At 53.4% G+C, this 17,340-nt stretch overlaps 1 protein-coding gene across 2 annotated transcripts in view; it reads left to right on the top strand.

The window, feature by feature from the left end:
* Positions 1-17,340, top strand: part of LAMC3 (laminin subunit gamma 3) — a 58,729-nt gene that overhangs the window by 26,341 nt on the left and 15,048 nt on the right. For both annotated transcript variants that reach the window (XM_038549008.1, XM_038549007.1), the window contains exons 8-16: positions 2,445-2,581; positions 5,006-5,116; positions 7,085-7,277; positions 7,457-7,575; positions 11,017-11,235; positions 12,801-12,989; positions 15,219-15,464; positions 16,301-16,454; positions 17,137-17,279. In XM_038549008.1, coding sequence (XP_038404936.1) covers positions 2,445-2,581; positions 5,006-5,116; positions 7,085-7,277; positions 7,457-7,575; positions 11,017-11,235; positions 12,801-12,989; positions 15,219-15,464; positions 16,301-16,454; positions 17,137-17,279 — 1,511 coding nt within the window. The remainder of the gene's footprint in view (positions 1-2,444; positions 2,582-5,005; positions 5,117-7,084; positions 7,278-7,456; positions 7,576-11,016; positions 11,236-12,800; positions 12,990-15,218; positions 15,465-16,300; positions 16,455-17,136; positions 17,280-17,340) is intronic.

The raw sequence follows: 17,340 nt of genomic DNA, 5'->3' as shown, positions 1-17,340 counted from the left end.
GTCTGCCATCCTGGAAGTTACCTAAAGGTTTTGACACTGAGGGCACCTCAGTGGCTCAGTCGGTTAAGCGTCTGCCTTTGGTTCAGGTCATGACGCCGGGGTCCTGGGATTGAATCCTGCATTGGGCTCCCTGCTCAGTGGGGAGTCTGCTTCTTCCACTGCCTCAGAGGGAGAGGAAGAGAGAATCTGAAGCAGACTCTATGCTCAGCAGGGAGCCTGATGTGGGGTTGTCTCCCAACCCTGAGATCACCACCTGTGCCAAAACCAAGAGTCAGATGCTTACCTGGCTGCGCCACCCAGGAGCCTTGACACTGTTTATACTTTGACCTCCTACCACTGATGGTTATGCTGTGATAGCCGTTTTCTTTTACATTTTAAAAAGAAAGAGCTGGAAAGGATAGGAGAGGTGATCTAATCCAGGGATAGCAAATATCTGGTACTCCTACCACAGCCCTCCCTGCTCACACCCGGGCAGACATCACTAGTGGAGCATCACCTGACTCAGCATCATATCGTGGACTCGAGTCTTATCAGCCTGCCCTGGGCCTCTACTGGCTCAGGAAGTAGCCAGTACCAAACCGGTGGCTGGCCCTGACCTTGACTTGCCTTGGTCAGCCCTGGGCTGCCCCCTCACCTCACCCACATGTGACCTGGGGTGGGAGCTGGGCTCCCTGCTGGGGACCCTCCCTCAGGTGAGGAAGCAGAGTGGAGCTGGGGAACTGGACCCCATCTGGGTTTTCCCACAGATCTGCCCCCACTGCCTTATGCCTTGAGGCGGTCCTCCCTCTGAGCGTCACTTTGCCTGCTTGTGAAATGGGGCTACTTGCTGAGATGTGTTTCTTTTTTTTTTTTTTCTGAGATGTGTTTCTCATAGCTGGCTGGGCATCGCGGCCATCGACAGCTCCTTATGAATTGGATACCTCTGCCTTGGCTGACTCAAACAGAATGCCCGGGGTGCAGTCCAGGAGTCTGTGCAATGTTTCTCCAAGGCTCCTTGGAGAAAGGGCTGATTCCAGGGCTGGGGCAGGGCACATGCAAGACAAGCCCAGAGTGTCTGTCTGGTACTAACAGAGAGCAAGGAAGTGCTTAATTAAAAACAAACAAGAAAAAAGCCTCTAAACCAGGGTGGGGGCCTGTGTCAAAAAGACACAAGCCCGGGGCAGCCCTGGTGGCTCAGCGGTTTAGCGCCGCCTGCAGCCCAGGGTGTGATCCTGGAGACCTGGGATCAAGTCCCATGTCGGGCTCCCTGCATGGAGCCTGCTTCTCCCTCTGCCTATGTCTCTGCCTCTCTCTCTCTCTCTCTCTCTGTGGATGTCTCTCATGAATAAATAAATAAAATCTTAAAAAAAAAAAGACAAGCCCCAACCCAAAAGAGCTCCCAATGCTAGAACAATTTGAACAACAAAATAAATAATGACAGTATTGGATTATAACACAAAGAATAAAATAAATATCCGTGAGTCCACACTGATATACACAGATGAAGGGAAAAATAAATACACCAGGACAAAGGGACAAATCTTCCTGGCAAGAGAATCCCAAATAATAAATGTAGAAGGAACGGGGTAAATACAAAGTCAGTTCAAATTTCGCAGCAACAGTCGCTGTGGGCAAGAGCCACCTAATTTAGTGGGCAGAATTTTAAGGAGAATTAGGATATTTGCGTAGCCCCAAATACCTCCCTTATAAAATATTTGGTAATCACTGCGGTGGTCTCAACATATACCCGCAAGTCTTTAACACCCCGCTCTCCAGGGGACGGGGTTTAACTCCTTTGCACTGCTCGCTGCATTTACTGACTTCCCTCCGACTGCAAAAATATGGCAGTTTTGCAGTGACAGGCAGCAACCTGACCCGGTTGTGAAGGTTAGCACTCCTGGTGTCACACGGGTGTCATTTACCCCAATGTGATGTGACAAGAGGGACATTTCTCTTCTATTTCTTCCCCAAACCCATGGCCCCAGTCCAATCATGAGACAGCATCAGAGAAACCCAAATTGAGGGGCATTCTACAAAATATCTGATTGGACCGAGAGCCTTCAAAGGCGTCAAGGTCGTGAATGACAAGAATATCAGCATAGACTCGAGGAGGTGCCTTGGTCCTGGATTGGATCCAGGCCAGAAAACTGACATTGGTGCAAAAAGGGCAGAAATCCTAATAAAGTCTGCAGTTTAGTAAATAACATTGACTAATGTGAATTTTGTGGCGTGGTGAAGGGCGCCGTGATGTTGGGTGTTGGCATTAAGGAAAGCTGGTGAAGAGGCCACAGGAATTCTCTGTGTGATATTTGCAACTCTTGTAAATCTGGGGGAAAAAAATCTTCTTCCCAGCCACTTCCTCCAGTTGATTCTGACTCCCATCAGTCTAGCTGGGATCTCCTGAACCTCCCTGACTCATTTGGCACCTGCCCTCCCCACTCCCCGGGGGAATGTTGTCCTTTCAGATGTCGTCCAGGAACATTCAACCTACAGCCACACAACCCAGCCGGCTGCACCAGCTGCTTCTGCTATGGCCACTCCAAGGTGTGTGAGGCTGCTGCCCAGTTTCGGGAGCACCACATCATCTCTGACCTCCGCCAGGGTAAGAAGAGCCTCCCAGGGTCTGCCCCTGGCCCAGGTTGGGCAGGCTCTCCCACTCTGAGGAGATCCTGCAGGGGCGGAGGTGGGAGGTGGGAAGAGCGGGCAGCCCCAGGCTGCAGGGGAGGCGTCTCCCTCCACACACAGGCCATGCAAGATGTGCTTCTCTGCACCTGTGAGTGCTCCCTAATACCTACCTGCAACTCTTGGCTCCCTCCCTGGCCCCTGCCTTTTGACTCGGCTCCAGCAGTATTGGGAACTTTTAGATCCTATCGGGGAGTTTCTAATCAGTTTGTCAAGATTGGCCTCCCTTGGTGCATCCTAGTACTGGGGATTCAGGCTCAATCCCCTGGACTCTCACTTACTGAGCACTTGCTGTGTGCCAGGCACTGTGCTGAGCTCTCTCCATGCATGGAACCCACAGAGTCCTTAGAAGGTAGGTGCTCTCATTCCTATTTTACAGAGGAGACAGCTGAGGCCCAGAAAAGGTATGTCACAGGATTTAGTGATTGGCACCCAGGTTTTGACAAACCGCTCCTGAGTTTTGCTCTGAGCTGCTGTGCTGGCCTTCTGTCTGGGGGCAGGGTCCAGGGATGCCCCGGTGCCCTGGGTGTCACACGCATCTTTGGAGCTGGAGGGGCAGTGGAGCTCTGAGTTAGATCACAGCCTGCGAGGCCCCTTGCTGTGCCCCCACGGAGTCTTCCCACCCCTGCATCTCTGCCAGGCGGGGAGCAAGGTATCAGCTGGGCTGGAAGCTTCCAGCGCCTGCTCTGGGGTGTGCCAGATGTGGGGGCAGTGCGCCCTCTGCTGGACGCTGTGCAGCAGGCAGGACAGAACCAGGGGTTCAGCCTTGAGGTCACCTGGCGGGGTCTCAGATGTTAGCAGCAGACGGGTCACATTTTATAGATCTAAGAACAATACCGCTAAACCGCTGCACCACCGGGGCTGCCCAGCACTTTTCTTTATGTGGCCAGTTTGTATGGGTATTTTCCTGTATTCAAAGTAAAAACGGGATCCCTGGGTGGCTCAGCGGTTTAGCGCCTGCCTTAGGCCCAGGGCAAGATCCTGGAGCCCCGGGATCGAGCCCCACATCGGGCTCCCTGCATGGAGCCTGCTTCTCCCTCTGCCTGTGTCTCTGCCTCTCTCTCTCTGTGTCTCTCACGAATAAATGAAATCTTTTAAAAAACCAAAAAAAAAAAAGTGAAAACAGTAATTTAAAAATAGCTATATAGTAATTCACTTAAAAATGACCATAGTAGATGTATAACATAAAATATCAGCCTGTGAAAAAATAGCTTAGCTCTTTTTTAAAAAGACAAAAAGAGGAGAGTGTGCTGGTATATGTTTGCACATCTCTTTACGGTTGGATTAGTAGAGTTCCGTCTGTTGTGATAGCACGTGACTTGCAGTTTCTGGAAAATTCTACCCATTTGTGGGTAAGACACAGCATGAAAGATGCAAACTTTATCTCAGTGTTCCTGAGAAGACAGCCCGGCCTCGTGGGCCCCTGAAAGAATCTCAAGAATCATCCCGGGTATTCAGACCAACTTTGAGAACTGTTGCCAGGGCCACAAGTACTTCATTCTCCCCATTTTGCAGATAAGGAACTGGCTTAGAGAGGTGAAGTCATTTGCCCCAGAAGCTAGTCTAGCACCGGGGAGGCCGCAGTCCTCCTCTCTCTGACCTCTTCATCCCTCCCACCTCACCCCTCCAGTGCTGCAGGGATTGGGCCTCCAACCCCCTTCCCAGCCACGTCCTCCAAGTCATTTGCTCCTTGCCAGGCTGTGTTTGGTGTAGTGCTATCACCAGAGGGAGGGTGGACAGGACTGGGGAGGGAAGGTCTGGGTTCTCATCCCGGCTTGACTGCTTCCTAACCAGGTGGCCTCCCTGAGTGCAGTGGCTAATGACACATGTACCTGAAAGACAGAAGTGGTGAGGTCATGGGTGAGGAAGTTCTATGAAGACCTTTAGATGAGGTTAGGCCCAGTCTGGTTAGAGATGGCCCTGATGGCCCAGTGCCCCGTACTGGGGTCTCCAGACTGTCATGTTGTATTCAGAGCCCACCAAAGGGGCAAGGCAGGCCCAGAGATCTGACCTTGCCCTAAACAGCCAGCACCCTGAGCTTTCTAACTTCTCCTGGGGTTACCTCCCATCCTAAAACCCCTACCCTGACCCTGGGGTTGGAGGATTCTGAGCTGTCTGACTGTGGGCAGCACAGAGCATGTGCTAGCACTAGCTGGCATTCACCGCCCCCCAACCCCTCCCTGTCTCTAGAATGATCTCTCCCCTTTCTGGGCCTAAGGGAGTTGTTTCAGGCTGTGCTCAGGCCTCTGGGGGCCATCCGTGGGACCCTGGGAAGGCTATGAAATAGGAAGAGGTGGAGGCCGCCCTCCAGAGCCTCACACTGGCGTGTGTGTTTGCTGTCCAGGAGCCAAGGGCTGGCGGACTGGAAGTGTGGGGGGCCCAGAACATCCTGCACAATGGGGCCCAAGGGGGCTCCTCCTGAATCCCGAAGATGAGGAGGAGCTCACGCTACCAGGTACCTGCTGGACTGCCCCTGTTCATTTCCTGCTATGACAAATTACCACCAAGCTAGTGGCTAAAACCAATGCAGATTTATTCTCTCCATGTCCTGGAGGCTGGAAATCTCAACTGGGTCTCGAGGGGGCTAAGATCCCAGCATGCACTCCTGGGGCTTCACGGGAGAATCCATTCCCTTGCCTTCTCCACCTTCTGGGGTCCGCTCGCCCCCCTCAGCTGGTGACCCCTCCTCTGTCTTCAGAGCTATCGGGTCTCTCCCTGTTACAGCACGGTGACACCAGCTCTTCTGCCTTCCTCTTCCGTGCATTAAGGACTCTGTGATGACCATGGGCCCAGGTGGATAATCCAGGATACTCTCTAAGATCGGCTGATGAACGGCCTTTATCCCATCTGCAACCTTAATTGCCCCTGCCATGCAACATACCATATTCACAGATTTCTTGGATCAGGACATGGATACCTTTGGGGCCCATTTTTCTGCCAACTGCACACCCTGTGGGGTCTACTAGAGCCCCCCCTCACTTTCTGATCCAGGCCTTCCCACTGGGATCCTAGAGGTCCCCAAAAATCCCAGTACATTTCCCATCAGTTTCTCACCTTACGAGGCCACTGCACCCTCCTCCCAGAGGCCTGAGGTTCCTGCAGAAGCAAGAAGTTCTAGATTATTCTGACTACCACTCCCCCTTTAGTAGGGCAACTTTGGTCTCTTGGAAACTGCACCAGATCTGGAACCAGGATCCAGGAGTCTATTCTTAGCTTTCCTGTGGCCAGACTCCGGATCCACTGGCTCCCCCAGCCCAGTCCTCCCTTTGACCTCAATCTCCAAGGAGGGCCAGAGCAATGGTGCACAGACATCTGGGTTGCTATGTGGACACAGCACCCAGGCAGGAAGCACAAGTCACAGGGGTCCTGAGACCCCATCTTGGGGCAGGTGCTCCTAGCTCAGAGGCCCAAGAGAACGAAACACACACTATTCCGTGTCTGCTTTGTTGATACATTTATTTTTATTTATTTTTATTTATTTTATTTTATTTTATTTTTTAATTTAATTTTTTAATTTAATTTAATTTTATTTTATTATTTTATTTTATTTTATTTTATTTTATATTTTATTTATTTTATTTTTTGTTGACACGTTTAAGAAAAAGTTATTCACTCAAGAAGTGCTAGCTGGGTCCTGTGCATGCCGCGGCAGGTGAGCAAGGCAGCTGGATGGACTCAACCATTTTTATTTCACTTCTTGATACGCACACGATCTGCCAACATGTTCCACCTCCAACTGACTCCTGAGTGCCAAGGCTGAAGGGAGATAGGGGGGTCGGGGGTCCTGCTGGGCCTTTTGCTGCCATGTGGCAGATTTTCAGCTGAAGCAGTTGGAAGAAAGAAAAAGTCTGAGTTTGAAGGCTGTGATAGGGCCCCTGGGTCCTCCGTGTTCTTAGAGTGCCACTGCCTTCTTTCTGCTCAAAGCATCTTCTGACTCCAGGGGAGAGCGTGGCCTTGGGCTGATTGGCACCCCTGCTTCACCACACATACAGCAGGCTTGCCTTGAACCTGCTCTGAGCCTCACTAAGCTCCCACACGTGTGGGATCACCAGAATCTGCTTGTGGGGTATTGTGAGCTCGGCTTGTGAGGGGGCGGACACATGTATCTGCTCTGCTCCCATAGATTCCACTGTCCCATCAGACTTTACTCATCAGACCCCAACTCCAGACAGTGACAGCAGAACAGCGCGCCAGGCGGGGGCCCTGTGTCACTGCGGGATCACAGCCCGCTAAGCTGGCCTGCAGGGGTTGGTGGGGTTTCCACCTCTGCATCTGCTGTGCAGGGAGCCCGTGGCTTTCTCCTTGCTGCCGTTTTAACTTGTTTGAATGTTTCATTGTCAATAAAATCAACATACTGGAGACACTTAAAATCTTCAGAATTAAGCTAATAAAGTGAAGACAAGCCTTCCTCTCTTGTCTTCAGAGAAGTTCCTGGGAGATCAGCGGTTCAGCTATGGACAGCCCCTCACCCTGACCTTCTTGGTGCCCCCTGGGGCCTCCCCGCTTCCTGTGCAGCTGAGGCTGGAAGGGGCTGGCCTGGCCCTGACTCTGCAGCACTCCAGCCTCTCCAGCTCCCTGGATGCCGAGCAGCCTGGGGAGGTACAGCTCAGGTTCGAGTAAGTGTCTCCCTGTGTCTGGGGAGGTGGGGCTGGGCGGTCAGAGTGGTCCCTGAGGTCAGGGCATGCTTGGATTGTCCTGCGGTCCAGGGCCTCCTGCCCTTTCCACCCCTGGTGGTGGCTTCTTGGCACCAGCTGCCCCCAGCCTTGAGTTCCGGTTTGACTCCCTCCCCCGCCAGGCTGCAGGAGACCTCCGAAGATGTGGACCCTCCCCTGCCTCCCTTCCACTTCCAGCGGCTGCTCACCAATCTGACGGCTCTGCGCATCAGGACCAGTGGCCAGAGCCCAAGCCCTTCCGGTCAGTAATGATAAGGAGCTCCCCCATCAGCAGAGCCAGCTGGGCCCCGGGGTATCCTCGGGCATAGCTTTGCTGAGTCCTCAGAACGGACAGCTACGTCCACCCCTGTTTTACCACAAAGACCTCTGAAGGTCAGGGGACACTTTGCCAAAGGTCATCTAACTGGTAAGGGCTGGGAGGGTGGACCCTGAGGACAGGTGAGGGGCCTAAGGGTGGACAGCACTAAGATGTGTGGCCACGAAGCAGTCAGGAACAGTTGGATGTTGTCAGGCCATGGCCGAGTCCACCATTGCCAGAAGGGGGAACTTTGAGGGTCCTCAGTGGGTGCAGGGTGGGGTGTCTCAATGGTCCCGGGGAGGATCTCAGAGTTGGCTTCTCCTGCTGGGCATTGGTGGAATCGTGCCTCAGCCACCCTGAATGCCGATCTGGTATCTAAACCTTCTCAGGGAGGCTGCTGGGCGGGACCCAGTTTCCAGGGGGATTTCTCATCCTGATCACATAGTGAGTGTCCTGATGGTCCTCTGACCTGTCCTGCTTCCCCCCTCTCTCTTTGATGTACATTCTCCTTCTCTCCCCCTGCCCCCCTGCCCCTCCCCCCCGTCCTGTAGACTAGACTTGTTTGGTGCCCCCTGTTAGAAGAGCTATTTCGCATAGAACACCCCTTTACTATCTGGGAGGGAAATGTGTAGATATTATAACCTACCTAGACACAAGATTTTAAGACCAATCTGGAATCTTAATGGTAAAATACAGAGTGAATAAAAGGCAAGTAAATGACACACAAAAGTGATCACTGATTTCCAAAGTGTCGAGTGCTCGACATGTGTCCATGTGTGCACGACCACACTGGACAACAGAAAGAGATAATCACTGTCCCCCACTGTGATGAGTAAGTGTGGGTTTCTCAGAGAATCTGAAGCTCGGGAGCCATGTGCGTACACAGAGAGCAGGGAAGTTCTAAGGCAGAGGCATGCGTGACTAATGCTAGAATAAAAACCAGGGTCAGGATGTGCAGTCCCCAGGCAGACTTCCATGAGGAGCGTCCAGTGGGGCACCCACAGATGGAGATGGCAGGGCCAGGAGCTGCTGGTGTGCCTGGTCACAGGTAGCAAGGAGATGGTGAGTGGGGGGGGGTGTGGTTCTGTCAAAAGGCTTCCTCAGCCTCAGTGGTTTTGTTGCTTTGTTAGGGGAGCAAAATGCCTTGGCTGAGTAACCACCCATTTGTGGGTGAAGCTGTAAAACCACATTTTGAGCATCCATCTGAATATGATTAACCTTTGTCCCTTAACTTAAACCCTTTATGTGCGGCGTCTTGAAATCATCAGTAAATGGGAATATTTGCCAGATATTTGTGATTGGGGCAGATACAGAGGGGACCGTACCAGGGACAGGGTGCACGCTGCTGACAAAGTGTGAGAGCTGGTAGGGGAGGAGGCACTAGTGAGGCGATGCTCCGAAGTGGTACCTGACTATCAAGAATATTCTGAGCAGCACAAAGCATGGCGTTCCCTCCACATTCACGGTATGTGCATTGCTAGACAATTCCACGTGTACCTGAACATTCAAACATGCCTTGTGCTTATGTGTAAAATGGAGTTGGGGTCTGGGCTCACATTTGCAGAGGGGCTTCTCTGCCCCTTTCGGCATCCAGCAAGACGTGAAATCATAGGGGCAGTTTCTGCTCATGTCGGGCTGTCTGATAGCCCTGGCTCTTGTCTCCCTATTGTTGTGGTGACTAGAACAGCCCCAGATTGGCCTCTAGGGGGGTGATTGGCCCCTTCTGAGAACCCTTGACTCCAATGGCCAGTTTTTCCAGGGCCCTTCAAGTCCACACTTGGGGATTGTCACCCAGCCCTCCTGCCCCAGTTCCCTCTTTCATTTTGGAGCCTCATCCCCATCGTCCTTGCCCATGCCCCCCAAAGCCTCCCTGCTCACCAGGTCACCCTGCTGAGCCTCCTCACAGGAATTTTATTTCTGTTCTTTCCAGAGGCTTCCAGCACTTCTTTTTGCCACTCACTCAGCCTTCATTTCACAGATGTCCATGAAGCACCTACTTAGGCCAGGTCTATGCTGGGTGCTGGGGTGAATTGGAGAGGCAGGTAGACATACTGATCATGTCTCTTCCCCCCAGTCCCTGACCTCTTCCCAACGATGATGTTCTGGGCCCTATCTCTCCATGCACTTGCTTTTTTTCAGCTAACTGTGTCTTGGAGGCCATTTCCTTGTCTTGCACATAAAAAAGGCTGTCTGGCCATCTGCCATAAATCATTCCCTGGTATAGATGCTCCCTAAAGTTTTGACCATCACCCTATTCATAGACCGGGAAATGTTTCTGGTTTTTCACTTTGAAAACAGTGCTTCAGAGAATAGCTCCATAGAAAAGGCTTTGTCTCCTTGTGCAAGTCTTTCTTTAGCATCAATTTCTCAAAATGGAAATGTTCGGTGTTAGGTCAAAGGGTGCACATTTTAAGTGTTAATACCTGCTGCCAGATTTTCGTGCTGAAAGGCTATACCAGTCTGTGTTCTCAGGGCCTCTGTGTTCACCCTCCTCCACTGCCTACCTGCTCTGGCTATTCTCCGGGGCTTATGGATCATTGTTATATTTTGCCCTGAGTTTCTAGTTATTTTCTGGAGAAAGGTTGGTCTGATAGGGGCTCCCCAGCATCAGTAGAAACAGACCCCCCCCCCAATGTATAGTCCCATAGCCCTGTGCGTGCTTTCCTCACACCATCTTTCCCTGTCACTTACTTATTTTTAAAGATTTTGTTTATTATTTGAGAAAACACAAACAGGGAGAGCAATAGGCAGAGGCAGAGGGAGAAGCAGACTGCCTGCTGAGCAGGGAGACTGACACAGGGCTCAATCCCAGGACCCGGGCTCATGACCTGAGCCAAAGGCAGATGCTTATCCGATTGAGCCACCCAGGGGCCCTTTTATTTATTTTTAAAGATTTTATTTATTTACTTTGAGAGAGAGAGAGAGCAAGAGAGCGCCTGAGCAGGGGAGGGTCAGAGGGAAAGGGAAAAGCAGACTCCCCAGACTCCCCACTGAGTGTGGACCCTGATGCAGAGCTCAGTGTGGGGCTCGATCCCAGGACCCCGAGATCATGACCTGAGCCACCCAGGCACCTCTCCTGTTATTGATCTTTAAATGCTTACCTGTCTGAGGCTCGTGAATGGTATCCTCGTTGCTTAAATTTATGTATCTTTCATAGCCCATGAGAATGAACGTCTTTCCATAACATTCCCAGCCATATCCATTTTTTGTTCTGAAAATTACCTTATTTTTCCTTTGTCCTTTTTTTTTAAAATAATAATTGACTCAAACACTACCTTTTTATATGTGGGCCAATAACGCTTTGCCTGTTACATATGTGAATAGGAAGGTCTTGGAGTGAACTGTGTGGCTATAACTCTCTTCCTCTCTGTCCTCGTTCTGCAGGCCAGGTGTTCCTGACTGAGGTTCGGCTCACATCGGCCCAGCGGGGGCTCTCCCCCACAGCCTCCTGGGTGGAGACCTGCTCATGTCCCAAGGGGTACACAGGCCAGTTCTGTGAATCCTGTGCTCCAGGATACAAGAGGGAGATACCACTGGGGGGTCCCTACACCAATTGTGTCCCCTGCACCTGCAACCAGCATGGCACCTGTGACCCCCACACAGGTGAGTCCTGGCACCCCAACCAAAAGCCATGTAGGCTATACCCAGCAGCTGATGAATACTGACCTGAACGGGATCAGCTGCGTGTGTGTGCGAGGGATCACTGAGAATGAACCTCTTAAGAGAGTGTCATCAGGTTCCCCTACATGCTAGCTACCTTTCTGTCCACTATATCATGGACTCCTGCAGGTACCGTCCCACCTTATAGGGAAGCTGCACGGCAAGTAGGTCGCAGAGCTGCTCCTGCCACAAGTTTACTACCAGCTGTTCATGCCCACTTGTAGCAGAGAGAGCCCTTGACCAAGGTCACTAGGCAGGAGGGGCTGGATGGGGCTGAATGGAGGCCTCTCTCCACCCTGGAAGTGCCCTGCTGCCCACCTGGAGCAGGTGGGATCTCTGAGAAGAGAAATGCCTGCTCAGCTTTCTCTGGGCTCCACACTGATGCTGACAAAGGACAGCAGCCTGGGACTCAGCCAGCTAGCCAGGGGGGGACAGACACACACTAACTACATCAGTGCCCTCCTCCCCACTTTTGCTGTGGCGGGCATCACTAACCGAGCCTGGATGAGGCCTCATAATCCTCCCTGCGCTGCTGTAGGATGCATGACGCGGGAGCAGACCATGACCCCTCAGAGCCCTTGGCCACACCATGACTCCCTGCTCTGTTTGGACAAGTCCTCATCTGTCTGATGGGCAGAGTGGCTGCTGCTGCTCACACCGGAAAGAGTGCATGTGTGGGTCTGGGCCAAGGCAGGGACCAGCAGAAAGCAGCACAGGCGTGATCATCCCCACTGTCCCACTTGTCTGCCCTGGATTCCCTCTATTTCCCATTCCCTGACCCCCACCTGCCTGGGTGCTGCTGGGCCTCCAGGAAGTGGTGGTCTTGTGTCGTGAGCCCTTCTCAGCCAGGTTCCTCCCTCAGTGGCTGGGAGTGGTGCTTTCGTTCCCCACGGCAGCAGCTCTGAGTGGACTCTAGGTGCTGGAGATGGGGGTTTGCAGACCTCTCAGCATGAGATGGTGTCTCATGGCCCCCCACTGGTGTGGGGGCCAGGGACCATTCTATGAGACCAGGCAGCCTCTGGGACCCTGCAGACTGCATACGTAGGGAGCTTCTTGCAAACTCATGTCAGGAACAATCGTGGGTCTGCATCACTCTTGCTTTTGGCCTCTGAGGTTAAGAGGACACAGAGGAATGGTCCAGAAAACCATGAGTACAAACACAGATGTGCCATCTGTTGGTTTGCTGACAAGCTTTGGAATACAAAACACGGTCCCTGTGTGCCAGGGACCTGCAGGGTGCTCGGGCTACATGGTCCTGCTGCCTACTGACCAAAGCCCTTGAGGTCAGAGCCCCAGTTGTGTCCATCTCACAGGTGGGGACACTGAGGCACAGGGTGCTTTCCTAGCTTCATAATTGTTATCACAGGCCTTGCTGCCTCTCCACCTCGGCAGATTCCCACCTCTGCCCCACTGGGGATATGTTTTGTGACTTCTCCACCAAGATACCCTTATCTCTGGAGCATTATGGGCTCAGACAGTTGTAACCAGGTGCTTCTCTCGGCTCTCAGGGATCTGCGTGTGCGACCACCACACGGAGGGTCCATCCTGTGAGCGCTGCTTGCCAGGTTTCTATGGCAACCCCTTCGCAGGCCAACCTGATGACTGCCAGCCCTGTCCATGCCCTGGACAGTCGGCCTGCATAGCCATCCCAGAGAGCAGCGACGTGGTGTGTACCCACTGCCCCCTCGGCCAGAGAGGTGAGTGGCTAGTGCCCTGGGGCCCTGCCTCTGCCCTGGGCTCTAGCAGCGGAATTCTGGGTTTGGAGTGTGACAAATGGGGGAGGGCCCTGCTTAGGAGTGGCAAGCCTGACCTCTCGGAACATGGCCAGGGCCCCAGGCTGCTGTGGGTTCTCTGGGCAGAACTTGAACCATTGAGCATATCCAGGAGAGCTTTGAAAATCCCCATCTGGGCCCTGGCCCCATGGAGCCTGATTTAGTAGCTCGAGATGAACCCTAAGAATCTAAATGCATGAGAAGTGCTCTAATTCTGATACACAGTTAAGGTGGAAGACCCCTGATTAAACATTCAACTTTTTTTTAAATTTTTTATTTATTTATTTATGATAGTCACACACACAGAGAGAGAGAGAGAGAGAGAGAGAGAGAGAGAAGAGCCAGAGACATAGGCAGAGGGAGAAGCAGGCTCCATGCACCGGGAGCCTGACGTGGGATTCGATCCCGGGTCTCCAGGATTGCGCCCTGGGCCAAAGGCAGGCGCTAAACCACTGGGCTACCCAGGGATCCCCAAACGTTCAACTTTGAAAACATGCTGCCACGTGTTGTTACCTGAGGCAGAAACTCCCCCAGCCCCCACTCCAGGACCCAGGGGCCATCCTTGACATCTGATTCTTCCTTTTTTTTTTTTTTTTTTTTTAAAGATTTTATTTATTTATGAGGGACACAGAAAGAGAGGCAGAGACATAGGCGAAGGGGAAAGCATGCTCCCTGCAAGGAGCCAGATGGGGACTCGATCCCAGACCCCAGGATCATGACCTGAATCGAAGGCAGACACTCAAACCATTGAGCCACCTAGGTGTCCTGACATCTGATTCTTCTTAACAGCTCTTATGAGATACTATTCACATACCCTACAGTTCACCCATTTAAAGTATACAACTCAATGATGATTTGTGGGGTTTTGGGGTATATTCCTTTAATAATTTTTAAAATTATGGCAAAAAAAACCCATAAAATTTGTCATTTTAACCATTTTTAAGCATACAGTTCAGAAGCATTGGGCAGCCCAGATGGCTCAGCGGTTTAGCGCCGCCTTCGGCCCAGGGCGTGATCCTGGAGACCCGGGATTGAGGAGTCCCATGTCGGGCTCCCTGCATGGAGCCTGCTTCTCCCTCTGCCTGTGTCTCTGCCTCTCTATGTGTCTTTCATGAATAAATAAATAAAATCTTAAAAAAAAAAAAAGACATTCACACTGTTGGGTACCTGTCCCCACCATTCGTCTCCAGAACATATTCACCTCCCAAACAGAAAGTCTGTCTCCATTAAACACCCCCCACCCTCTTCTCCAGCCATGTCTCCCCATTCCCCAACCCCCCCCCCAAGGACTGTCCTACTTCCTGTTTCTCTGCATTTGACGCTTTCAGAGATCTCATGTCAGTAGAATCCTCCAGTGTTTGTCCTTCTGTGTCTGGCTTGTTTCACTTACATCATGTTGCCAAGACATCATGTTCTCAGACATCTGATTTTAGGTTTGGTGACTGTGGCTGCCTCAGGACAGCCCATGTTGTCCTGTCAAATGCCTGCTCTGCTGGGGAGCATTCTGAAAGCAGCTCCCTACAGCCAGCGGCAGAGTAGGGGTCCCCCACCCTGCACCCCACCCTGCCATTTTGCTGTGCCTCTGTCCCTAAACTTCCCCACACTTTCTGGCTTCCCCGGCCTGCAGACATGAGGGGAGTCCACCCAGTGGGTGTGGATAGTTCAAGAAGTTTGGTCCTCGAGATGTGCCTGAGGGAGGATTTTGGGGGAGCAGGGTGCATGGAGCAGCAACCCCACGGGAGGGGTGCCCAGATGGGCACCAGCCCCACCTTCGCCACACCAGCATCCTGTGGGCCTCACTGAGGAAGACGATGGTGGCCATGGTGCTGAGGAGAGGGATGACAGTGAAGAAGTGGTGACAGCCCCTGCTGCTGGGCACTTAGCTCACCAGGCCCTCTCCACAGTCCTCTGAGGGGGCTACCATTATCGTCCTTGCTTTGCAGACAGGGAGCCTGAGTTCAGAGAGACGCAGGGGATTACCCAAGGTCACACAGCCAGCTGCTGGCTGAGCTGGGCCCTGGCCCTGGAGCCCCATGGCCCACAGGAAGGCCGAGAGATGCTTGCTCTGGCTCAGGCTGGCCCGTCCCCCCAGGGGACCTGGCAGCCACATGCCTCAGGCCTGCCTCTCCACACGCAGCCTTCTCCCTTACCTAGGGCGGCGCTGTGAGATCTGTGATGATGGCTACTTTGGGGATCCCCTGGGGATCTCTGGGGCTCCCGAGCCGTGCCGGCCGTGCCAGTGCAGTGGGAACGTGGACCCCAACGCTGTGGGCAACTGCGACTCCCAGTCTGGCCACTGCCTGCGTTGCCTGCACAATACAACAGGTGCCCACTGTGAGCGCTGTCAGGACGGCTTCTACGGGAGCGCCCTGGCCCCTCGGCCTGCAGACAGATGCACCCGTGAGTTCCCACCTCCTGCCCCATGGGGGTCGGGCGGGGGGGGGGGGGGGCGCGGTGGCAACAAGGGGAGGTGCCTGCTGGGGCTGTGCAACCTCAGGCAGGTTCCTCACCTCCTCTGTCCCCTCGTCTGGAGGGTGTGTTTGTTCTCCAAAGTCAAGTTTCTCTCAGCCATGACCTAATCAGCTCCAATTCTGTGACTGATCGATTGGCCTTCATAATTTAGTGCTTACCTCCAGCTGCACAGCATCTACAACTGTCCTCTGTGGCTGGCAGCACCTGTCACATTTGTACTGTCCCTGGGTGACCATCAGGCTGTTCCTTTCCACCGCCTGGGTTAGCACTCAGTCTCCAGTCCCCACGCAGAGGGCCACAGCCTACCTTAGCCCCTGGAAGGCCTCTGGAAGTGCTGGAGGGGAAAGCTCAGCGTTTCCCCCAAGCTGACTTGCTCCAGAGCCCATTCTCCACATGGCACCTGTCCGCACTGTGCCAGCCTCTCGTTTTATGGGGCCCAGGAGAGCAGGGTCAGGTGACCCAAAACAGTGAGTACAGGGGTCCACCCGTGACTCTCTGGCCAGGTCTCTGGCCTTCTCTCCAGCCAGTGGGGAGTTCAGGGCGGGCTCAGGAGAGCCATCTGCCCCCATGATGCTTCTACGCTATAATCTCCAAGGACATACAAAGTGGGGGAGATTTGAGCCCACCTCTTGAGCCTTTTTCCAGAAAAAGCTTAGGAGTCTGGGTTGAATGTGAATCATCCCCATGGGTTCCCCATCTTCTCCTGGACCCCCAAAGGTTGATCTGCATCATTCCTCAACACCGTTTTCTGCTTCCATCCGCAGCCTGCAACTGCCACCCTGAGGGCTCAGTCAGCGAGCAGAGACCCTGCGACCCAGTGACCGGCCAGTGTACCTGCTTGCCTCATGTGATGGGACGGGACTGTGACCGCTGCAGCCCCAGCTTCTATGACCTCCAGCCTGGGAGGGGCTGCCGGAGGTGGGTGGGGTGAGACTGTGGGTGCTCCTTCCCTGGGTGTGTCTCCGAGTGGAAGAAGTCCCAGGGAGCCTCCAGAGAGGGGCTTGGCCTAGAATATGTCATCCCAGGCCCACTGCCAGGTACACAGTGGCCTGCACCAAAGGAGGACAAAGGAATGATCCCTTGGGGAGTCAGACTAGTGGCCCTGCCAGCCCAGGATGCAGGCCAAGAGCAGCCCTGAGGGATGTCTGGGTGGGCAGGGGACCGGTTTGGTCTCTGATTCCCTGCTCAGTGACGCTGTTGCTTACTGACCTTTTTGGCCACAGCGGCACCTTAGACAGTGTCTTTAGGGAACAGTGAAGGACCCCAGGGAAACACCCAGTGAAGCAAACAGGTTTCTTCCTTGCAGGACCGCTCAGAGCCTTTAATATGCTAATTGCACTGTGGCTTTCCAACAGAGGGGTGTAATCTCCAAGATTTATGTGTCCCCATAGCCTTTTGGAGGACAGGAGGGGGTAGCATTTTGTGAGACTGTGCTTCCCAGGACACAGCTCCAGGAGAGCTGTTTGACATGTATCCTTGTGGAGGGGCCTCTTCGGCAGAGAACGTGATCTGGAGGCCCCTCGCCGGCTGCAGCCAGCAGAGGCTGGGTTGGGAGCAGCCCAGAGCTTGTTTCAGACCTGGGTTCCTTCCTTTATTGTAGCTGCAAGTGTCACCCGCTGGGCTCCCAGGAGGACCAGTGCCACCCCAAGACTGGGCAGTGCCCCTGTCGCCCGGGTGTTGAGGGCCAGGCCTGCGACAGATGCCAGCTGGGTTTCTTCGGCTTCTCCATCAAGGGCTGCCGGGGTGAGGAAGCCAGGTGCTCCCCGGCTACCCAGAGGGTGGGGCCCAAGATGTCCAGGCAGAG

The sequence above is a fragment of the Canis lupus genome, chromosome 9 (assembly GCF_011100685.1).
Source record: "Canis lupus familiaris isolate Mischka breed German Shepherd chromosome 9, alternate assembly UU_Cfam_GSD_1.0, whole genome shotgun sequence".
In the NCBI taxonomy this organism is placed as follows: Eukaryota; Metazoa; Chordata; class Mammalia; order Carnivora; family Canidae; genus Canis; species Canis lupus.
The sequence above is the reverse complement of the archived record's forward strand: the minus strand, read 5'-3'. Positions and strand labels throughout refer to the sequence as shown.